Raw genomic sequence first — 25279 nt, forward strand, 5'->3', positions numbered from 1 at the left:
TCTGATATGTGGGGCCAGATTTAATACTCACTTGAATATACAGTGAACCTGAGGCTCACTGTCAGCGGTACACAATTTAAGACACAGCAGGAGTGAGAAGAGTGTGTGCGTGTGAGAGAAAGGGACTGAGAAGAAAAGGAATGACAGAATGAAAGGAGAGTCTATTGGGCTGAGAGAACCCAGAAAGGATCTTCCTCTCCAATAAAAACAAATTAAGTTTGAATGAAAAAATTAATGGCTTAAAAGGACAACAGTACAATGTGAAATATTCAAAAGGATAGCATTCTTTGAAGCATTTAGTAAGTGTATTCATAGTTCATATACATATTGACAGGTTTCTAATACAGCATGTTTTCAATATCATACTTGTCTTCTTTCAATTCAACTTTTTTTTTTACACGTACAATAATAAAAAATGATAGACAACACCACGTACGACTCACTTGTTTAGTTTATGGCAACGATTCTTTTGACTGCATTTAGCATATCTTGATCCATATCTTAAGTTTCATTGAGAAATGAACCTATTAAAGTACTCAGGATAAACTGACTCCTCGATCCACAGTAAAGGTGGGTACTACCAGTCCCAGTCATTCCAAAAACCCTCTAGATTCCAAAAGGTTTTGGTAATGCTCATTAGTCACATTTGGCTGACAAAATTCGATCTTTTCACATAAAACCCCACACATATACTGAACAAGGTCCACCACAACGTCAACACTTGGTTTACCTGTCAAGTGACGTCTTCTCCCAATCAACATGGTCAAAGATGGCAGGCATGCATTAGTCAATATTGTGATCTCCTCCTGTCAGGGTTCAATTGTTCTCTCAGCACAATATTAATATTTTGTTTGAAAAATAAGATCATGTCCATTCAATTTTCATGACTACTATCTGTACCGTAAAAACCCCAAGGATGAAAAATAAGAACACTTTTCAAAGGACCAAAAATGGACACTCAAATCCACATTTTCACACACATTCACTCTTATACATACGCACTTTGAAAGGCAACAAATGTCCATTCTCCAAGGCAACAATGTCTTTGTGGCAACTCGGCCTTGACATTCCAAATGATGTCATTCTGGCACCTCCCTCTCCAGGAATGATAAAATATCCGATGTTTGATAAATGTTGACAAAATATAAATGGAGATACATCCATTTCAGTAAATACTGATGCAGATACAAAATAATAATAACTAAAATAATGATTATGAAGGTTATGATAAAATACTACATGAAGTAGATACATTGCCTCTCCTTTCCTTCCAACTATAATGTCAACTTTTCAACCCAACGCTCTCTTACAGTTCTCTGGGTGGGTTGTTCCCAATACTCTGATTCATAACATTTGGACAAAAAAACATGATAGATAAAATGACTAAAGCCATGATGGAAAGAAGAGTTTGAGGGTATTTCCAGAAATGCAAAGTTTGCCTAGAGAGGCTATTTGTTTCTTTTAAGAGGAAGTTCCTTTCTGTTCCGTCACTCGCAATGTCTCGTTCTGTCCCACCTTGGTCTTCCTTTTTAGTCTTCCTCAACGTTGCTTTGATCTGTTTTTCTTTTTAAAGGAAGGAGTTTTTCTTTTTCTTAAATGTTTTAAAGTTAATTCCTGTTCAGAAATGTTAAAATCCTATTTTTTCTCCGGCATCATAGTCCACCCGTCAAAAGATGCACGTCCCATCCTGTTTAGGGCTGTTTGTTTCTCTGACAATCCTCATCGTCCAAGCATACCTAGGAAAGGATACAAAAAGCAAGTGTGTATTGACACCAGGGATTACACAACCCTGTGTGTGGTGGATACAGTTGGCATTTCCAAATCTATGATGAGCAGAATACTTTAAAAAACATTTTTTTACTTTATGTTACCTTGAAGCTAATGGTATAAACAAAAATAATAAGCAGCCCTGGGCTAATAAATACTTGGCTTCATCTTTGACAGACACTTTTTTTGGTTTAACAATTTGAGGATAGTTTGGGGGGATATGAACACAAACAAATAGAACAGGGTGCTCAGTCTCATACCAAACAAATATTAGTCTTTTCAAATCCTTCAGAGTTGTAACATTCATTTTGGTGCACGGTCGCACCACTGCCTTTTAAAAACTTACCGATCCTATACTCCTGCGTCTCTTCCTCCTCAGTGTCTCTCTCAGCCTCTCTCAGACTGCTCAGGGTACACAGATTTAGCTGGCTGGCTGCTCTGGGGAAACTGCAGAATATAAGAGGGGGGAGGTGCAAAGGAGAGGAAGGTAATTCAAGTGGTAATTAGTTTCTTAACTATAGTGGCAGAATTTAGTTTCTTAATAACTAAAGTGGCACATGAGATAAAGGAATTTTAAATATATTAACACAATGAAGAGTCACAAATATTTTGGTTTCCCTAGGAATTATATAATAACCAACCTCTCCCTTTTTACCTTGTGCTTCGGACATCGTAATGAAAAGTTATCTTCATTCAGAGAGCAGTCTGAGGAGAGGTGAAGGAAAAGTGATACAAATGACATAACATAACCATCAACTCAGAAAATTATAACACTCAATATAATTGGGTACTATTATTATAGTTACAGTAGGCAGCGGGAGGTAAGGTTTAGGGCACAGCATATGAGTAATGAGATATAACATTCGGTATTAAAGGAAATGCTTTGCTGCTCTTACCTGCATCCATGGCACACGGGTAGTGATATCTCAGTGTGCAGCCTTTGCTGTAACAGCCGAGGGTTGAGCCAACCATTTCACAATATGAGCAAACCTGAACACAGACAGACATAACATAGAGAATAACAGAAGAAAGTGCAAAAATCGATTAAAAACTTCAAACTGTGGACTTCTGAGAACTGCTTAAGGTATATTGAGCTGAAAAAATACCTATATATAGTAACCAATATCATTACATTGTATACTGTATAGACATCAACAACAACAAAAAGATTACTCACTGTGTCTCTGGCACCATCTAGTGCCTCCTGTAGGCCATACAGTCTTCCATTGACCAGGTAAACCCCACTGGTCCAGACCATGCATGCCTCATGCACCCACAGCTCCTCTGGGTCCATAGGCATCTGAGGAAGTTGGGCCAGCTGTGCCAAAGGTCCAAGGGAGTCTAAGGTTGGGGGAGGAGGCTGGAATGGCAATGAGGCTTTGCTGTTGGATGGCACCATTCTTGGGGAATTCTCACTGGATTTCTGTCTCCTTTTAAATCTCGGGTGCGACGTCAGCTTTCTGTGTTGCGGCCTTTGTTGAGTGTCTTCTGTCTGCTGTTGCTGGCATGGTTGGTTTTGCTGACTGTAAGTGGGCTCATTCTGAAGTTCAGGTTGTTTCCTTAGCTCAGTAATTGGTTTTAACTCTGGAGGCATGTCCCACTTAAGAACTGTTGTCTTGTTGGTGGTGGTTTTAGCAAGTTTGCTGGCCAGATAAAGCATCTCCCCTCCACCTGCTGGAGAGGCAGTGCCAACAGCAGTGGCAGGGGAAGTTGTATTTGTCTCTTGACTGAACATGTAATCACTATAAGTTGAGGACTTGATAGTTGGCACATCTTGCAGTTCACGGCCCTGGGTGGTCAACACATTTGAAATGGTGTCTAGATTTTGCACATTTCTACTCATCCCAGTAGTTACAAGACTCTGTCGAATCTGGGGTTGATTCTTAGGAAGCCTTGTAGCATATTCAGGAGGGTAGTAAGGTCCATAGAGATCCCCAAGGTTTTTGTAATTGGCCCATTTCTGGCACAGGCAGCAGAGAAGACGGCCAGAATGAATGGATTCAGTAATCACAGGGCCTGGTAGAAGGTACTCAGATGAAGGTAGAACCTTTCCTGCCTGGAGGGCAGAGTCTACATCCTCCAGTTCCCTCTTCTCTTTGACCCTCTCAATTTCTCCGTCTCTCCTAGGCAGTTGAGACAAAAGAGCTGAGGTCAAAAGAGCTTCAATACCACTACTGCTTGCTTTCCCTCCAACCGCTCCACGCTCTCCCTTCATCTTTTCCTCTTCACCATTCACAATTGTGCACACGGCTCCTATCTCAGCTACTTTCCTCTCCACATGTATGTATGGAGCAAAGGCACACTTGCTATTATCAGGAAAAACGCTGCTGTTATCAAAATGTTCCCCCGCTCTTGTAGCCGCTTCCAGGTCATCTTTGGCCGCCGCTGCTGCTACTCCTCTTCTCCTCCTCCTCTGCCTGCCTCTTGATCCCACTACCTCACTCTCGTCTTTCACCCCCCCTTGTTTCTGGCAGACTGATTTCACCTCCGTCTCTGGTTGAGTGTCCTCACTTTCAGCATCCACTTTTACTGCTTGGGTCAAGACTGGTGGAATCTCAGGAGGAGTCATTTTCTGATCAGTCGGAGGAGTGACTGATCGGGCAGAGGCTGTAGTGCCAGGGCTTGGGGCTACCTGTGGACTAACAGTTGCAGGAGATTGAATGGGTGGGCCAGACAGAGCACTTGGGCTCGCATTCTGTGACTGGGCGGCTTGAGCACGTTTTTGCTTATTCACACTTCCAACAGGCCTTCCCTTCTTCTTGCCTGATGGGAAATAGCCTTTGGGTACAGAATTGTCTGATTGTTTGGAATCTTGTGGTGACCCTGTCATTGCCAAAGATGACCTTGGAGAAGTTTGATGTGGCTGTCTTAGTGAGTGCCCTTGAGCCTGACTGTGGTGTGGTGGGGTGGTTCCATAATAGTCACTGCTACTGTAATCATCAAATCCAATCCCAGTTTCTTCAAGTTTTTGTCTCAGAAGGTTAGCAGCAGATTGTTCACCTCTTCGAGTCTCAAGTTGCTGGTAAGTATTAGTGAAATGTTGAATATCAGACAAGGCAGATGAAGAAGGTGGGGGGGAGCCCTGTACTGGACAAGGTAGTGGTGGAGGTGGGGGTAAGGGCCCTAACAAGGTGAAGTCAGCGGGTATCTCTTTATCTCTATCACCAGTACTAGATGCTGCAGTCCCTAACCCAAAGTCAAAGTCTGGCTGCAAAGGTCTTGTAACAGTTCCTGTGGTGCCACGTTTAAGAACTTGTGATGTCTGGTGAGGATCACAGGGGTATGCGGTGGGAGGTAACGGTCCAGTCTCATCAACCCCTCTGTAGGGCATAATGTCACTTAATGAGAGACTTTCATCTAGATAAGGTAAACATTCCTCTTCTTCCTGTGTGTCAGTAAACTGTGACATTTCAGTGTGAGAAAATCCAGCAAAATCATTTGAGTCAACATCGGTATGGCCGCTGTTAGTAGATTTCTTCACATTTGGTGTAATTTTCTGAACAATAGCCTCCAGTTTCAAACCTCTCCCTTTTCTTGGAGGCAGACTCTTTTTACCCTGAACAGGTGAGGAGGATTGTGAATAAGTGCTTTGTCCAGGTGTGGGACAAGGAGTATTAGGCGAACCAAGTGTAGTTATATCTGAACTGGATGAGTCATCATCATTTTGGAGGCTGGATTCAGAGTAGGTCAAAGGTGAGTGATATGAACTAGGGGCACTCCTTTGCTGTGATACATCCTGATGCTGCCTCTTGGCTGGGATAGGGGAAATGAAAGATCGAACTCTCCTCCTCAACATTAATGGATTAGTGTCCCCAGAACCCCCAGTTTTATTTGGTCGATGGCTCTGTGGCATCACGGAATTGACATTGCCACCAATACTGTGACCAACTGTTTTCATGGAATTAGGTGTAGGTGTTGGATGGAGTGATTTAAAGATTTCTTCTGTAACCACTTGGGAAACAGGTGATTCAAGGATGTTGGAGACTGGTGGAGCTGTTGGAACCAATTGGGGGGCAACAGACCCAAGAGGAGCAGCAGGAGGTGGTTGTTGACTTCTCTGGTAAGGGTCCCCCTCCAACATCCCTACACTCTCTCTACCAGAGTGTGTTGACTCCCACATTTTCATGTCATAGTAAGTGTTCTGATGAGGAACTTGCTGTTTAGCGAACGGTTGGCGATTGTGCAAAATGTCAGTTGGAGACTGCATTCTTTGTCTCTGCTCTGAATGACTGAGTTTATGTCTACCTGGAGAAGTACTGGACTGCATCATATCCTTGGTGGGTCTATTAATGGTAGCTGCCCAATCAAGTCTGTCATCCAAGTCATGAGCATGGAGGTGAGTATACATTTGTAATTTGTTTGCGGATTGTGGGTTTTGTAATTGAACTTGGGGTGAGTGGTAGGGATTGTGAAAATGGGGGTTACGTGGCATCATATTGCCCTCTCTTGTATCACCAAACCTGGAACCAGGAAAGCCACTGGCATGCCCTGTAGATAAATCTACACCATGTGGGTATGACTGACGTCTTGATGGTGGAGACAGAGGGTTGGTGGTAGAGGGATAGTGAGAGGTTTGCTGCAGATGTTGAGAGGGCATGGTGGTGGTCAAATCAATCTTACCTCTTCTAAGAGGCTCTGAATTCATAACCACAGATGGGTGTAAAGCCTTGTTATGATGCTCAACATCAGTTTCCTTGGTTGTAAGACCACTATGATGGACAGCCTCTGCAGTCTCCTTTAATACTACCTTCACTCCAACCTCTTTTTTATCTCCCATCTCCCTACTGTTCACTAGATCATTTGTTGATGGCAGTTGGATTACAGAGGCACCAATTGGACTTTTTCCCCGCTCTCTTTCACGTTTCCCATCCCTTTCTGGTGTACTGCGGCGATTGGGACAAACATCACATATGACAGAGCGGCGCTCTTTAGATGGAGGTAAAAGGGAGGACGTCAACATTTGAGACTCAATTTGACCTATGGTTCCAACACTGCCCGCTAGCGGCTCTGTTTCCTGCAATAGGAGTTCCTGTACAGCTGATGATGAGCTGGGCAGACCTGAAGGGGGTTTCCTGTGAGGTAACGAGTAGTCTGCTAAATTGATGTGTTTTGGTGGAGGTCCAGACAAAAACTCTGTAGACTGTGGCATATGGGTCGGGTGACGCTGCGGTGTTGCCATTTTATTTTTCTCTGCAGAAGCACTGTGAGATCCCTTAGTATCTACTCCTTCAGACCTCAAAGAGGGTTGAGGTGATTCTGGTACAAAATCAGATCCAGGCCCCATGCGCTGATTTGGTTGAAGAGGCTTTCCAGGGCTTGTCATTCGGGAGGGGTGGGAAGTGACCTCTCCAACTCCAGTTTGGGTTCTCATACTTTCAGCCATGCCATAAGGATGCCTGGTTTGGTACTGTTGCCGAGTCATATTTTGCGCCTGGAGATGGGCAGTTAGTGCCTGTTCAGATCGCCCATAGCGCCGGTCTAAGTGATAACCCTGTAGAACCTCCTGCAAGAGGCTTGGAAATGGATGCTGGAGTTGAGAATTATCATCATGTCCTCTTGCTCCCGATCCTTCTCTTCTCCTCACTGATCCCTCAACTGTAGTACCCACGACATCCTTGGTGTGTTCAGGCCCATAATTGAACTTTGGTTGATGGAAGCCTTGATACCTTGAATTTGATCCAGTTACACTCCCTGGACTAGGTCTCCCCCTATTCTTCAAACCCATGGCAGCACCATGTGGTGACTCTTGGTAACCATATTTCTGAGGACCTGAGGGGGGATGATTTTGAGGGACAGACCGCCCAAAGTTAGATTTCTGGGGAACTTCATGATGAGAGGAATATACACTCAAATCCATTCCTTCCTCCCCATTATGACGACTAGACTCTCTAAAGAAGCTGTCTGAATGTTTCTCCTCTATGCAGTTGTCTTGTGCATGTGTAGCCTTTTCTGGACTATTTACCTCACAACGAGTTGACACAATAACACCCACTCCACCAGCATTTGGCTGTTCCTCAATATTTTGATCTAGATTGGAGTTGTCCAAATCTCGTGTCTTACATCGTTTTCCGTCCTTCTCATCACCCTTTTTGTTACGCAAGGAAGATCGATCCAATTTATTTTCTTTGTCCTGCCCATCTTGTCGCATGTGTCCCTCTCGGGTCTGCTCTCCATGGGTGCCTTTTTCAATTTTTTCAACCATCCGTCCACTTTCATCTTTAATTCCTTCATATTTAATTTCCCTTGTTTTCCTAAGCCCATTTTTAGTATTAACATCAGTGGCACCAGGCTCAGAAACACAGTTTGGGTGGAACTGAGGAGCAGGAGAGGGAATGGGGCATGAGGGAGTAGAGGAAACAGGAGGGCGAGAATGTACGCTTGGACCAGGCTCAGCAGAGTGAGGAGCAGAGGAGGGAGATGACAATGAAGGTGTCCGGGTTTCAGTTGTCTTTCTTTCAGAAACATCTGATGGATTCAGAGATTGTTTTGTAGAAGATTCCGTTAACATCATCTTCCCTTGTGAACCCTGATGACTCTTTCCAGTATGGGATTGGTTTTTACTTGAACCCATGGACATTTGACTCTGAGAGGGAGGATAGTAGCCAGTTGGTTCCGATCCACTGCTTGCGACACTCATCTGCCGCATTCTAGATTTTTCCCCCTCAGAAATCTGCTCATCGCGTTCCTCTTTGGCCCTTGATGATACTCTTTCGGACACCAGAAAGGAATCATCATCACCTCCAGCCTCAGAGCTAGCAGCCTCACCACCACCTATCCCACTGCTTGAGGCAGCACTGACACTTCGACTCCTTGGTTGAGTAGAGGGAATGGCTTGTAATGCCTGCAGCATTTGACTTTGTCCATCTTTCCCCCTTCTATGTGACATTAATGTGTCAGTGAGAAGCATATGTTGCACTGTATTGGGTAAATTCGCTACCTGTGATGTCAACGCATTTAGACTGTTCAAGCCAGGATCTTGCATGAGTTTGTCAAGAGGAGAAGATGAATAGACAGACGAGGATGACCCTTCTTCATGTGATCCTTTTCCTGTACCTGCAGCCATTCTGCTTCGGTTTGAGACTAAGTGACCACCTCCAGCGCTTGTATTCAGACCAGTAGCTTTGTTACTGCCACTGCTGCCACAACTACTGATGCTGCTGTTGGAGTTGGGTGTGGGACTCAACTGAGGCATAGTCTGCAATAACCGACCACGGCAACTACGAGGATTTGGGGGAGGAGGATTTGATGGAACATGTGGGGGACATAAAGGGTTTCCATGACCTTCTGAGACACCCATCAACGGGGAAGGTGAGGAGCTACAACTGGGAGACTGCACTGCAGAGGCAGCTGGAGAGGGGTTAGATATAGGGCTGAAGTTTTGGTTAATCTGGCCCTGTTGGGGTTGAGAATGCATTGGCGATTTGGCTATTTCTTGACACGGTTGTTGAGGCATTCCGGGATTGGTGGATTGGTGATGTTTAGAGTATACAGAACCTGGTGGAGGGGCATGATGCTGCATTTTGAGAGAGTTGTCGTAACCTATTCCTAAATTGTGCTGAGAATTGCGGTGCTGGAGGGTGGCTTGTTTGTGGAGTGGATGAGTTTGTGGGGAGTATGAGGGATAACTTGAAGAGTGGTAGCTCTTTGCAACATTCTCCAGTGATCCAACATTGTTTGTTGTAGCTGAACTTGAAATTGAGTTTGAATTAGAGTTCATATTAGGAGAGTTGTTGACTTTAGGTTCAAATCCACCACCACTGCTGGCCCCATCATGATATCTCTGTGGTGGGGAGCTGTACATTCCTGATGACCCTGTGGATGCACTACCCTGTGGGGAGTAGTGTGAGAACTGTGGAGGCATTCTGTGTCCAGAGATGGGATAAGTCCTATGCTGCTGTCCATGTTGCAGAGCTTGATGGGCGGGGTAATTCTGTCCATGTTGTCGGAGCTGTATCTGAGGCCCTGATGCTGGCTGCATTGCAGGGTTCTGACCCATTTTGTACTGATGGGAGGGGGAAAATGCTCCAGCACCACTGCTGCCACTGCTACTACCACCTGAGCCGGCCGTCGAACCATAGTCTAAAGGATAGGGAGACATCATCCCGGAGGACAATCCGGAGCTAGTTCCAGCTTGTCTGTACTGCTGAGGTATATGTCCATCCATATTTGAGTACCCAAAACCTGCCCCATATGCCATACCTCCTCTTCTATGTCTGTCCTTTCCACCCATGGCAAAATAATAATCCATTGTTTCCTTTTGGTAAGGGTTGCTACTACTGCCACTGTGAATATTACCGTGTGATGATTCCCCAGCTCTGTGTCTTGCATCATAAGCAAGCATATGGCCAGCCTGACCAGGGTGGTGGTGCCCTCGATGGAGTAGGTGTCGACTGTGACTTTGAGGGTTTGGAGGTGTTTGCTGTTGCATCCCAGTATAGTCATCTGTCATCCTTGGGGATATCTGGGGATCTGTTGACTGTGGTGGGTAAGAGGAGCCACCTCCACCCCTACTAGTAAATCCAGGAGGAAGAGCTGGAGGTACTGGACTGTTGGGGAAATTCTGCATGTTTTGATGGATTTTTATGAATTGTTTGAGGGAATGTTTTTTGTTCCGTAATGGCAGTTACTGTGTCAGTTGACTTCGTAGGCTTGCAGTTAAATTATGGTGGAGAGTCCAACAAAGTCCAGCAGAGTTGAAACAAGTGACTTTATCACAAATGTTTTATCACACTTGTAGCAGCAATTGAAAATGAAGCAAATACTGAGGCTTGAGCAGAAAATGACCAGTAATTTTCAATTAGATGCAACTAAAGAACTTCTGAAATCTGCTGTTGTAGAGTATCTCCATTATAGTTGTAATAGTTGGAGGGCTGAGTTCAGATTACAACTAAATATCCGTTTTGTTGTACTAAATGTAGTAGCGATTTCAATGTTAAAATGATATGATACAGATGTTGCAGTTTGGCACTAAATGTGAAAATATCAAGAGAGACAACAGCACTTGAAATAATAGGCCTCAAAAGTCCTTTCCACTGTATAAGAGCACAGGCAAACAGAGTTAAGATAAAATTGCAGTGGGATTCAATGGTGTCCCATGTGCAAAAACTTTTCACGAGTAACTGAGTCACTGCCTTTTAGACTGCTGGACTGCCATTGCAGAAATGATTCAGTTCTGGCAGGAACTATGTGAAACAATAATGCTTCCCTCATGTAGGTTTGCATGTATGTGGCTAGTTCCTGTGTAGAAACACCTTAGAAATGCTAGCCAATGCTTTCATCCAATAAATGTCTCAAACCAAAAGGGGGAAAAATCCACTGACATTTGTGTTCTTGTTGAGATTAATACTTTTTGAAATTCTCATTTTTTTCTCATTCCCTTAGACTTTTTGACGTATGTAGTTGGATTGTAGAAAAGTCTTTGGTCCCCAGTTTCCCCAACTTTAGTTCTTCTTCACCAGTGTTTATCTTGGTGCTCTTCTATATCTCCAACATGTTTCTGTCTTACCTTATTTTCTTTTTCTTTCAATCATTATTCAAATTGACCGTCTCCCATACCAATGTCCAAAAGTAAGGTTTCCATTTAATCAGCTTCTTCTTGTTTTTCTTTTGCAGTTCCTCTCCAGTATTTCCATCCATGTGAGTCCATCTCTCTTCACTTGTTTACAGGAGCCCTGTGGAAATCTGAAAGAACAGAAAAAGAAACAAAAATAACTGTCTGTGTGCCACAACGACCACATAGTCTATACTGTACATAGGATATTACATCCAAAAATGCTGTGGGGGTTTTTGCTGACAAAGTAAGTACAGTGGGTTTGTTGTTAACCATTGCATAACCCATTTACTCTTTCTCACTGTAAGTTCACTTAGCAGACGCTACATGGTCTATTCCAGTATTGTACTGACTGTACGTCTTACTCTAGAAATAGTCACATATAATCTGCAATACAATGAATCAGGTGTCAACGTGTCTAACTTTATAACTTCATACTGTAATTACACTATAGGCCCACCTGCCCATGTAACTACCATGTAAATAAATACACAGGTATTAGGGCACTTGTGTGTGTCAACTGCCACTGCTGTGTATGTTCAATTCTTGATAACGCATGTAACTCAAACATCCACGGAATTGCACAAAAACTAAAGGCACTAGAGTAGAAGGTAAATCCATATGAGTTAAATAATCTTTTGACCGCATCCCTTTGAATTTAAACAAAACTTTCCATACATGTTTGCCCATGGAATAAGTGGTCATAAAGTGACTTTTTGGACCTGAATGCTAAAACATTCAGGAGACAGAGATGCTCAAAGTTGACCCATTTTCCATACCCCACCACACCAAGAGACATTAGGTTAGGGACGATACCAGTATCGCGATACTAACACGTTGTTAGTAACACTAACACGGCAAGGGAAAAAAACACAAAGTGGATTTAACTTATTGAGGAAAACAGCCCTGGTTTTGCAATATTGCGATACTGGTATCATCCCGGCCCTATGAGACATCCTTGTCTTTATCACTGGAAATGATAAACGGTTGAGTTTGATATCATTTTAAAAGCTTACAAACAGGGTTGTCAAAATATTGTATAATTTCTTGTAGAAAAACAAACTAAATTAATTATTATTTGTTGTTGCTTAGACCCTACTTTACATCATCTGAAGTTTGTGTGTTGTGTGTGGTTGAGACACAACATGCTAGAAATTTAACTCATAGAATGACTTATCCCTTCAAACCACTGCAATTTAACTGGTACACCATTGAAATTTAAGTTAGTACTTCTAATTACTACCACAAAGATGGCCGCCGGTCCACCCACCGTCAAATGTTAACTTAACTGGTCATGTCTATTCTATTATCTATATTTCAATAGGTTTCCTATGGAGGACTGACAGTGTTATTTAAACCAATTTATATTCCCCTTTAAGTCAACATTCTCTAATGTGTGGACCTCCAACCATGTTTGTTGTACCATTTGAAAGTATACATTTATGTTTTTTTATACATTTATCAGCCAAAACATAACACCCACCCTGTATTCAAGAACATGTTGTGTCTCAACAGATGGTGGGCACAACACCAAAACCTCAGATGATAATTAGATAAATCAATCAATTATAAAACAGTTTGTCAACCCTGTTTGTAAGCTTTTAAATATCAAATCTCAAACATTTATCGTTTCCAGTGAAAGCAAAATAGGTCAACTTTGACCACATTTAATCACATTTTATTTAACCTTTATTTACCTTTGACCACATTTATCTCTTGAATGTTTTGGCATTCAGGTTTAAAAAGTCACTTTCTGAGCACTTCTACAATTGGCAAATATGTATGAAAGGTTTCGTTCAAATCAAAAGGGGTGCTTACAGAAAGTGATTGAATTCAAATGTATTTACCCAGAGGCCTAGCAGCATGAAGTCAAAACAGTGGCACAATAATGTCAAGATCACAATGAATCCATGTAGGCCTACATGGATTGTACATGATTACAAATAATCTTATAAAGCTGTGGTAAACCAGCCATGTGGTTTCTTATCACCCCACTAAATTAATTAAACAGGTAGGTATAGCTCAACGTAAATGTATTTAACAGCTTTCTAAAGCATTAAATCAACAGGGACTCTAATTATGGGGTGACGCCACTTTGATGGGGTCATCATTCATGAGGATGTGACACGTCTATTGTCTGTTTTAGATACACTGTAAAGTGCTTAATTGACCAATTGCTTGCAGCCAACTTCTGCAGTCTTTTGTAAAAGTGTAATTTGTATAGCCACGGCCTTGAACCTTAGTCACTGTAATAGCCATCTACCACTCGGTACTCTACCCTGCAACTTAGAGACTGCTGCCCTATGTACAGTCATTGAACACTGGTCACTTTAATAATGTTAACATACTATTTTACCCACTTTATATGTACAGTGCCTTCAGAAAGTATTCACACCCTTTGACTTTTTCCACATTTTGTTGTGTTAGACTGAATTTAAAATGGATCCAATTTAGATTTTGTGTTACTGATCTACACACAATTACCCATAATGTCAAAGTGCAATTTTGTTTGTAGAGATTTTTTACAAATTAATTAAAAATGAAAAGCTGTAATGTCTTGAGTCAATAACTATTCAACCCCTTTGTTATGGCAAGCCTAATTAAGTGTGCAGTCACATTATGAGTTGTAAGGTCCCTCAGTCTAGCAGCACATTTCAAATAAAGATTTAACCACAAAGACTGAGGTTTTCTAATGCCTCGCAAAGAATACAAATATTCCAAGACCTGCATCCTATTTGCAGTAAGACACTAAAGTAAAACCGCAAAAAATGTGGCAAAGAAATCTACTTACTGAATACAAAATGATGTTCGGGGCAAATCTAAAACAACACATCACTGAGTACCACTCTCCATATTTTCAAGCATAGTGGTGGTGGCTGCATCATGTTGTGGGTATGCTTGTCATTGGCAAGGACTAGGGAGTTTGTTGGGGGTATAAAAATAAATGGAATTGAGCTACGCACAGGTAAAATCCTAGAAGAAAACCTGGTTCAGTCTACTTTCCAACAGACACTGGGAGACAAATTCACCTTTCAGCAGGACAATAACCTAAAACACAAGGCCAAATATACACTGGAGTTGCTTACCAAGACAACATTGAATGTTCCTGAGTGCCCAAGTCGCAGTTTTGACTTAAACCGACTTGAAAATATATGGCAAGACTTGTAAATGGTTGTCTAGCAATGATCAACAACCAACTTGACAGAGCTTGAATAATTTTTTAAAGAATATTGTGCAAATATTGTACAATCCAGGTGTGCAAAGCTCTTAGAGACATACGTAGAAAGAGTCACAGCTGTAATCGCTGCCAAAGGTGGTTCTAACATGTATTGATTCAGGGGTGTGAATACTTACGTAATGTAAATAATGTATTTAATTTTCAATACATTTGAAAAAAAATCTAAAAACATGTTTTCACTTTGTCGTTATAGGTTAGTGTGTGTAGATGGCTGTAACAACTAAATGTGGAATAAGTAACAACTAAATGTGAAATAAATCAAGGGGTATGAATAGTTCCTGAAGGATCTGTATATACTGTATTCTAGTCATGGCTCATCTTATAACTACTGCTGTACACACCTTTTCTATTCATATACTGTCTTTACACACCATTATATATACACAGTTGAAGTCGGAAGTTTACAAACACTTAGGTTGGAGTCATTAAAACTTGTTTTTCAACCACTCCACAAATGTCTTGTTAACAAACTATAGTTTTGGCAAGTCAGTTAGGGCATCTACTTTGTGCATGACAAGTAATTTTTCTAACAATTGTTTACAGACACATTATTTCACTGTATCACAATTCCAGTGGGTCAGAAGTTCACATACACTAAGTTAACTGTGCCATTAACCTTTCTAGGACACACGTTCCGCTAGCGGAACCCCTGACAACATTCCGCTGAAAAGGCAGCGCGGGAAATTCAAAAATATTTTTTTGAAATATGTAACTTTCACACATTAACAAGTCCAATACAGCAAATGAAAGATAAACATCTTGTTAATCTACCCATTGTGTCCGATTTAAAAAATGTTTTACAGCGAAAACACAACATATGATCTTATGTTAGATCACCGCCAAGTCCAAAAAACACACAGCCATTTTCCCAGCCAAAGATAGGAGTCACAAAAAGCAGAAATAGAGATAAAATTAACCTTTGATGATCTTCATCAGATGACACTCATAGGACATCATGTTACACAATACATGTATGTTTTGTTCGATAATGTGCATATTTATATCAAAAAATCTCAGTTTACATTGGCGCCATGTTCAGAAATGCCTCAAATATCCGGAGAAATTGCAGAGAGCCACATCAAATAACAGAAATACTCATCATAAACTTTGATGAAAGATACATGTTTTACATAGAATTAAAGATACACTTGTTCTTAATGCAACCGCTGTGTCAGATTTCAAAAAATCTTTACAGAAAAAGCACACCATGCAATAATCTGAGATGGTGCTCAGATAGAAATAACATTTCTCCGCCATGTTGGAGTCAAAAGAAATACGAAATGACATCATAAATATTCCCTTACCTTTGATGATCTTCATCAGAATGCACTCCCAGGAATCCTAGTTCCACAATAAATTGTTGTTTTGTTCGATAATGTCCATTATTTATGTCCAAGTAGCTACTTTCGTTAGCACGTTTAGTACACATATCCAAACGCTCGCGCAGATCCAGGCAAACGTCGGACGAAAACTTAAAAAAGTTATATTACAGGTCGAATAAACTTGTCAAACTAAGTAGAGAATCAATCTTTAGGATGTTGTTATCATAAATATTCAATAACGTTCCAACCGGAGAATTCCTTTGTGTCTATAGAAGTAATGGAACGCAAGTCAATATCATGTGGAATGCGCGTGACCAGGACCTGGCACTCTGCCAGACCACTGACTCAAACAGCTCCCATCCGGCCCCACATCACAGTAGAAGCTTCATTCAATGTTCTACAGACTGTTGACATCTAGTGGAAGGCGTAGGAAGTGCAAACAGATCCATATCCCACTGGGATTTCAATAGGCGATGAGTTGAAAATCGACCAGCCTCAGAATTCTCACTTCCTGTTTGGATTTTTTCTCAGGTTTTTGCCTGCCATATGAGTTCTGTTATACTCACAGACATCATTCAACCCGTTTTAGAAACTTCAGAGTGTTTTATATCCAATAGTAATAATAATATGCATATATTAGCATCTGGGACAGAGTAGGAGGCAGTTCACTCTGGGCACGCTATTCATCCAAAGTGAAAATGCTGCCCCCTATCCCTAAAAAGTTAAATGTCATGGCTTTAGAAGCTTCTGTTAGGCTAATTGACAACATTTGAGTCAATTGGAGGTGTACCTGTGGATGTATTTTAAGGCCTACCTTCAAACTCAATGCCTCTTTGCATGACATCATGGGAAAATCAAAAGAAATCAGCCAAGACCTCAAACTATTGTTGACTTCCACAAGTCTGGTTCATCCTTGGGATCAATTTCCAAATGCCTGAAGGTACCATGTTCATCTGTACAAACAATAGTATGCAAGTATAAACACCATGGGACCACGCAGCCGTCATACAGCTCAGGAAGGAGACGCGTTCTGTCTCCTACAGATGAACGTACTTTGGTGCGAAAAGTGCAAATCAATCCCAGAACAACAGCAAAGGACCTTGTGAAGATGCTGGAGGAAACAGGTACAAAAGTATCTATATCCACAGTAAAACGAGTTCTATATCGACATAACCTGAATGGCCGCTCAGCAAGGAAGAAGCCACTGCTCCAAAACCACCATAAAAAAGCCAGACTACGGTTTGAAACTGCACATGGGGACAAAGATCGTACTTTTTAGAGAAATGTCCTCTGGTCTGATGAAACAAAAATAGAACTGTTTGGCCATAATGACCATCGTTATGTTTGGAGGAAAAAGGGGGAGGCTTGCAAGCCGAAGAACACCATCCCAACCGTGAAGCACGGGGGTGGCAGCATCATGTTGTGGGGTTGCTTTGCTACAGGAGGGACTGGTGCACTTCACAAAATAGATGGTATCATGAGGCAAGAAAGTTATGTGGATATATTGAAGCAACATCTCAAGACATCAGTCAGGAAGTTAAAAGTTAGTTGCAAATGGGCCTTCCAAATGGACAATGACCCCAAGCATACTTCCAAAGTTGTGGCAAAATGGCTTAAGGACAACAAAGTCAAGGTATTGGAGTGGCCATCACAAAGACCTGACCTCAGTCCTATAGAAAATGTGTGGGCAGAACTGAAAAGGCGTGTGCGGGCAAGGAGGCCTACAAACCTGACTCAGTTACGCCAGCTCTGTCAGGAGGAATGGGTCAAAATTCACCCAATGTATTGTGGGAAGCTTGTGGAAGGCTACCTGAAACATTTGACCCAAGTTAAACAATTTAAAGGCAATGCTACCAAATACTAATTGAGTGTATGTAAACTTCTGACCCACTGGGAATGTGATGACTGAAATAAAAGCTGAAATAAATCGTTCTCTCTACTATTATTCTGACATTTCACATTCTTAAAATAAAGTGGTGATCCTAACTGACCTAAGACAGGGAATTATTACTAGGATTAAAATGTCAGGAATTGTGAAAAACTGAGTTTAAATGTATTTGGCTAAGGTGTATATCATGTTCCGACTTCAACTGTGTATATATATATATATATATATATATATGGAATATCTGGAATATCTACATACAGAGGCCCATTATCAGCAACCATCACTCCTGTGTTCCAATGGCACGTTGTGTTAGCTAATCAAAGTATAGCATTTTAAAAGGCTAATTGATCATTAGAAAACCCTTTGCAATTATGTTAGCACAGCTGAAAACTGTGGAGCTGATTAAAGAAGCAATAGAACTGGCCTTCTTTAGACTAGTTCAGTATATGGAGCATCAGCATTTGTGGGATCGATTACAGGCTCAAAATGGCCAGAAACAAAGAACTTTCTTCTGAAACTCGGCTATCTATTCTTGTTCTGAGAAATGAAGGCTATTCCATGCGAGAAATTGCCAAGAAACTGAAGATCTCGTACAACGCTGTGCACTACTCCCTTCACAGAACAGCAAAAGGTCTGCAAGGCTGTAATTGCTGCAAATGGAGGATTCTTTGACAAAAGAAAAGTTTGAAGGACACAATTATTGTTTCCCATGCTTGTTCAATGAACCATAAACTATTAATGACCTGGCCCGGTTATCCTGGAAGGATTTCGACCTCATCCCGTCAGTAGAGGATGCCTGGTTTCTTTTTTTAAATGCCTTCCTCACCCTCTTAAATAAGCATGCCCCATTCAAGAAATGTAGAACCAGGAACAGATATAGCCCTTATATCTCTCCAGACCTGACTGCCCTTAATCAACACAAAAACATCCTGTGGCGTTCTGCATTAGCATCGAACAGCCCCCGTGAAATGCAACTTTTTAGGGAAGTTAGAAACCAATATACACAGGCAGTTAGGAAAGCCAAGGCTAGCTTTTTCAAGCAGAAATTTGCTTCCTGCAACACAAACTCAAAAAAGTTCTGGGACATTGTAAAGTCCATGGAGAATAAGAGCACCTCCTCCCAGCTGCCCACTGCACTGAGGATAGGAAACTCTGTCACCACCGATAAATCCACTATAATTGAGAATTTCAATAAGCATTTTTCTACAGCTGGCCATGCTTTCCACCTGCCCACCCCTACCCCGGTCAACAGCACTGCACCCCCCACAGCAACTCGCCCAAGCCTTCCCCATTTCTCCTTCTCCCAAATACAGTCAGCTGATGTTCTGAAAGAGCTGCAAAATCTGGTCCCCTGCAAATCAGCCGGGCTAGACAATCTCGACCCTTTCTTTCGAAAATTATCTGCCGAAATTGTTGCAACCCCTATTATTCAGAGCTGGTCATGGGTGCACCTCAGCCACGCTCAAGGTTCTAAATGATATCTTAACCGACATCGATAAGAAACAATACTGTGCAGCTGTATTCATGGACCTGGCCAAGGCTTTCGACTCTGTCAATCACCACATCCTCATCGGTAGACTCAACAGCCTTGGTTTTTCAAATGATTGCTTCGCCTGGTTCACCAACTACTTCTCCGACAGAGTTCAGTGTGTCAAATCTGAGGGCCTGTTTTTCGGGCCTCTGGCAGTCTCTATGGGGGTGCCACAGGGTTCAATTCTTGGGCCGACTCTCTTCTCTGTATATATCAATGTCGCTGCTCTTGCTGCTGGTGAGTCTCTGATCCACCTCTACGCAGACGACACCATTCTGTATACTTCTGGCCCTTCTTTGGACACTGTGTTAACAACCCTCCAGACGAGCTTCAATGCCATACAACTCTCCATCCGTGGCCTCCAACTGCTCTTAAATACAAGTAAAACTAAATGCATGCTCTTCAACCGATCGCTGCCTGCACCTGCCCGCCCGTTCAGCATCACTACTCTGGACGGTTCTGACTTAGAATATGTGGACAACTACAAATACCTAGGTGTCTGGTTAGACTGTAAACTCTCCTTCCAGACTCACATAAAACATATCCAATCCAAAGTTAAATCTAGAATTTCGCAACAAAGCATCCTTCACTCATGCTGCCAAACATACCCTCGTAAAACTGACCATCTTACCGATCCTCGACTTTGGCGATGTCATTTACAAAATAGGCTCCAACACCCTACTCAACAAATTGGATGCAGTCTATCACAGTGCCATCTGTTTTGTCACCAAAGCCCCATATACTACCCACCACTGTGACCTGTACGCTCTCGTTGGCTGGCCCTCGCTTCATACTCGTCGCCAAACCCACTGGCTCCATGTCATCTACAAGACCCTGCTAGGTAAAGTCCCGCCTAATCTCTGCTCGCTGGTCACCATAGCTGCACCCACCCGTAGCACGCGTTCCAGCAGGTATATCTCACTTGTCACCCCCAAAGCCAATTCCTCCTTTGGTCGCCTCTCCTTCCAGTTCTCTGCTGCCAATGACGGGAACGAACTACAAAAATCTCTGAAACTGGAAACACTTATCTCCCTCACTAGCTTTATGCACCAGCTGTCAGAGCAGCTCACAGATCACTGCACCTGTACATAGCCCATCTATAAATAGCCCAAACAAGTACCTCTTCCCCTACTGTATTTATTTATTTTGCTCCCCAGTATTTCTACTTTGCACACTCAACTACTGTCAAATCTACCATTCCAGTGTTTTAATTGCTATATTGTATTTACTTCGCCACCATGGCCTATTTATTGCCTTTACCTCCCGTAGCTCATCTCATTTGCTCACATTGTATATAGAATAATTTTTCTACTGTATTATTGACTGTATGTTTGTTTTACTCCATTTGTAACTCTTTGTTGTTATATGTGTCGAACTGCTTTGCTTTATCTTGGCCAGGTCGCAGTTGTAAATGAGAACTTGTTCTCAACTTGCCTACCTGGTTAAATAAAGGTGAAATACATTTTTACAAATTAAAAAATAAATGCACATGCACCTGTGGAACGGCCGTTAAGACACTAACAGCTTACAGACGGTAGGCAATTAAGGTCACAGTTATGAGCATTTAGGACACTAAAGAGGCCTTTCTACTGACACTGAAAAACACCAAAAGAAAGATGCCCAGGGTCCCTGCTCATCTGCGTGAACGTGCCTTAGGCATGCTGCAAGGAGGCATGAGGACTGCAGATGTGGCCAGGGCAATAAATTGCAATGTTCACACTGTGAGATGCCTAAGACAGCGCTACAGGGAGACAGGACGGACAGCTGACCGTCCTCGCAGTGGCAGATCCTGTGTAACAACACCTGCATAGGATCGGTACATCCGAACATCACACCTGCGGGACAGGTACAGGATGGCAACAACAACTGCCCGAGTTACACCAGGAACGCACAATTCCTCCATCAGTGCTCAGACTGTCCACAATAGGCTGAGAGAGGCTGGACTGAGGGCTTGTAGGCCTGTTGTAAGGCAGGTCCTCACCAGACATCACCGGCAACAACGTCGCCTATGGGCACAAACCCACCGTCGCTGGACCAGACAGGACTGAAAAAAAGTGCTCTTCTCTGACGAGTCACGGTTTTGTCTCACCACGGGTGATGGTCGGATTCGCATTTATCGTCGAAAGAATGAGCGTTACACCGAGGCCTGTACTCTGGAGCGTGATCGATTTGGAGATGGAGGGTCTGTCATGGTCTGGGGCGGTGTGTCACAGCATCATTAGACTGAGCTTGTTGTCATTGCAGGCAATCTCAACGTTATGCGTTACAGGAAAGACATCCTCCTCCCTCATGTGGTACCCTTCCTGCAGGCTTATTCTGACATGACCCTCCAGCATGACAATGCCACCAGCCATACTGCTCGTTCTGTGAGTGATTTCCTACAAGACAGGAATGTCAGTGTTCTGCTATGGCCAGCGAAGAGCCCGGATCTCAATCCCATTGAGCACGTCTGGGACCTGTTGGATCGGAGGGTGAAGGCTAGGGCCATTCCCCCCAGAGATGTCTGGGAACTTGCAAGTGCCTTGGTGGAAGAGAGGGGTAACATTTCACAGAAAGAACTGGCAAATCTGGTGCAGTCCATGAGGAGAAGATGCACTGCAGTACTTAATGCAGCTGGTGGCCACACCAGATAATGACTGTTACTTTTTGATCCCCCCTGTTCAGGGACACATTATTCCATTTCTGTTAGTCACATGTCTGTGGAACTTGTTCAGTTAATGTCTCAGTTGTTGAATCTTGTTATGTTCATACAAATATTTACACATGTTAAGTTTGCTGAAAATAAACGGAGCTGACAGTGAGAGGACGTTTCTTTTTTTTGCTGAGTTTATGTGCAGTATGAGTCATGAAATAACACATATGGAATCATGTAGTAACCAAAAAAGTGTTAAACAAATCCAAATCTTTTTTATATGAGATTCTTCAAAGTAGCCACCCTTTGCCTTGATGACAGCTTTGCACACTCTTGGCATTCTCTCAACCAGCTACATGAGGTAGTCACCTGGAATGCATTTCAATTAACAGGTGTGCCTTGTTAAAAGTCTGTGGAATTTCTTTCCTTCTTAAAGCATTTGAGTCAATCAGTTGTGTTGTGACAAGGTAGGGGTGGTATACAGAAGACAGCCCTATTTGGTAAAATACCAAGTCCATATTATGGCAAGAACAGCTCAAATAAGCAAAGAGAAACGACAATCCATCATTACATTTAGACATGAAGGTCAGTCAATACGGAAAATTTCAAGAACTTTGAAAGTTTCTTCAAGTGCAGTCGCAAAAACCATCAAGTGCTATGATGAAACTGGCTCTCATGAGGACCGCCACAGGAAAGGAAGACCCAGAGTTACCTCTGCTGCAGAGGACAAGTTCATTAGAGTTACCAGCCTCAGAAATTGCAGCCCAAATAAATGCTTCACAGAGTTCAAGTAACCATCCCATCTGGTTTGTGCTTAGTGGGACTATCATTTGTTTTCCAACAGGACAATGACCATACACACCTCCAGGCTGTGTAAGGGCTAATTGACCAAGAAGGAGAGTGATGGAGTGCTGCATCAGATGACCAGGCCTCCACAATCACCCGACCTCAACCCAATTGAGATGGTTTGGGATGAGTTGGACCGCAGAGTGAAGGAAAAGCAGCCGACAAGTGCTCAGCATATGTGGAAACTCCTACAAGACTGTTGGGAAAGCATTCCAGGTGAAGCTGGTTGAGAGAATGCCAAGAGTATGCAAAGCTGACATCAAGGCAAAGGTTGGCTACTTTGAAGAATCTAAAATATATTTTGATTTGTTGAACACTTTTTTGGTTACTACATGATTCCATGTGTTATTTCATAGTTTAGATGTCTTCACTATTATTCTACAATGTAGAAAATAGTAAAAAATAAACAAAAACCCTTGAATGAGTAGGTGTCCAAACTTTGACTGGTACTGTATATGTATTTATATTCCATTCTCTGACATAGCTCCTTCTGATATTTCTGAATTTCTTTATTCGTGTTTTTCTAGATTTTGTGTGCATTTAGTTTTTTTACTGCTATGTATTACTCCACTTCTGGATTTCTCTGCACCTGCAAATCTGTTTACATGACCAATACTCTTTGATTTGAATGATAATTGGCAGGTTTCAATCGTGACAGGTGAAACAAGTGATATCGTTACACATTTGGTCAGTTTCGTTTTCCAAATGTGTTTACTACTAAATCCAGTAGCCTAATTCTTTGGGGTTGAATACTTTTGTACTACTAAATCCAGTAGCCTAATTCTTTGGGGTTGAATACTTTTGAACCAATATTACTCCGTTTTACTGACTGTAATTAAAATGTTGATGATGGTGACGTGATAATAAATTCATTATGGTATAAAATGTGACAGTTTATGAAGAAACAGCCTATTCGATTACAGACCAATGAAGCTTTTATTGACACCACAGTGCTGTCACACCAGGTGTTAAACGTAACCACTGGCCTCACGCACTGTAAACAAGTTGTCTGTAGAGTTATAGACCAGGACAGAAGTAGGTTGATGAACCACGTCTTCTACCAAACCAATGCCATGGCACATAGCTAGATATTATGATGTAGCTAGCTAGCAAGAAAAAACTGTGGCTAGTGAATAACATTGAATAGGATGCTAAATGTTTAATATCAGCTAGCCATTTGAGCACACCCTGTATTTTATTTAGTTAGCTACGTTAGTTGCAGCGCGAGCAGCTCCTGGAATCTAGATAGTAGGTTCATGTTGACGTTAGTTGTAGCTAATATTAGGTAGCTAGCACGTTTAACGTTAGCTTCATGCATCACAATTAGTGGGTGCTGCTGGACTAGCTAGGCTGTGCTATAGAAACCCCATTTGCGTCATTGCAAATTCTGTTTGAGTTATTTTGTTGCAATTTAGCTACGTTAGCTATCCTGATAAATTAGATTTGTGCACAACGAACACAATTAGCAAGCTAACTAGCAATGTTAGCTACCTGGTCTGTCCAATAATCATAATAGGACGGGAAGCCAAGCAGCTTACAAAAAGAGGGTGATTAGGTGCAGATGTTAGAAATACAGCAGTGGTAGGTGGGTAAGCATATATAACACTGAATAAAGCTGATGCTGCTGCAGACAATCTTCCCCCCACTAAATGCTGAGAAAAACATGACAGAGACACTCTTTCAATGCATACGTTACCTGGGAACGCTTAAGGCCCCTCGAAGAGTAAAAGGTTGCTTTTTGACACTCCCGCTGCTCTGGCAGGAAACCCCGGTCTTGAGTCGACTGCTCCGCCGCTTTTCCCTCACCCTTTGTCGTCTTGACAACCCCGACCAGCGGCGGCGAGTCGGGGGCCCCGTCACAATCAAATCCCGGGCCTTTCCTCCAATTTTCCCTTTCTTTTGTCCTCACCTCCACAAATTATGAGAGCACAATCGGGGTGCCTGTAGGTCCCGTAACCAGTGAGGTCCATACACCCCCTCCCCTCTTGTTCCCTCTCCTTTCCCTCTTTCACACACTGTTTAGGTGAAACCACCTAGCTCGAGCTCAAATTAAGCGCATTGCCAGTGTCACCGCACTAACTGTACAACTAATAATTATAAATCTCAAGTGCCTATTTCCATGATACGTACATCGTATAAAAGCATGCATCTATCCGTAGACCTATTCGTTTTCCTGTTACTGTTTTTTTTGCTACTGAAAGACCGCCTTGAAAATGCATACACTCATATTCCTGCACCCCCTCCCTCCTCTCTTCTCATCACATCCCTCCATCTCCCCTGCTTTCCCAATCTTTTCTACTTAATGATTTTTGTATTTATATATAAATATATATACATATATATAAACACTGAGCGCAAAATATTACTGTTTTAAATCACTGTATTTTGCTATCTTTGCTCTGGGATTGAGTCTTTCAATCAGTTTCTTTGTTCTTATTTCATCCAAGTGCATGATTACTGAATTCACTACAAAGGAACCCATAAAGAGACGTGACAGTGGTTGAA

At 42.2% G+C, this 25279-nt stretch overlaps 1 protein-coding gene across 2 annotated transcripts; it reads right to left on the reverse strand.

Annotated features, from left to right (window-relative positions):
- On the reverse strand, positions 1–25019 carry LOC139576798 (transcription factor 20-like). Of its 2 annotated transcripts, none has more exons than XM_071403299.1 (6): positions 24471–25019; positions 2945–11448; positions 2664–2757; positions 2423–2472; positions 2114–2214; positions 1–1736 (listed from the first exon to the last, which is right to left on the reverse strand). In XM_071403299.1, exons 2-5 carry the CDS (start codon positions 10331–10333, stop codon positions 2155–2157), a joined length of 7593 nt encoding a protein of 2530 aa, XP_071259400.1. In that variant the 5' UTR covers positions 10334–11448; positions 24471–25019; the 3' UTR covers positions 1–1736; positions 2114–2154. The 2 variants fall into 2 exon arrangements, with proteins under 2 accessions (XP_071259400.1, XP_071259390.1); XM_071403289.1 differs by having other exon boundaries at positions 2409–2472.
- Positions 25020–25279: the final 260 nt, after the last annotated feature.

The sequence above is a fragment of the Salvelinus alpinus genome, chromosome 1, assembly GCF_045679555.1.
Source record: "Salvelinus alpinus chromosome 1, SLU_Salpinus.1, whole genome shotgun sequence".
NCBI classification, from domain to species: Eukaryota; Metazoa; Chordata; class Actinopteri; order Salmoniformes; family Salmonidae; genus Salvelinus; species Salvelinus alpinus.

Excerpts from the sequence above, each read along its gene's own strand:
- LOC139576798 (XM_071403289.1), bottom strand. The coding sequence starts at position 10,333 with ATGCAGAATTTCCCCAACAGTCCAGTACCTCCAGCTCTTCCTCCTGGA. Across the intron at positions 2,758-2,944 it reads TAGATGGTGCCAGAGACACA|GTTTGCTCATATTGTGAAAT; the intron begins GTGAGTAATCTT and ends GTCTGTGTTCAG. Across the intron at positions 2,473-2,663 it reads CCCGTGTGCCATGGATGCAG|ACTGCTCTCTGAATGAAGAT; the intron begins GTAAGAGCAGCA and ends ACCTCTCCTCAG.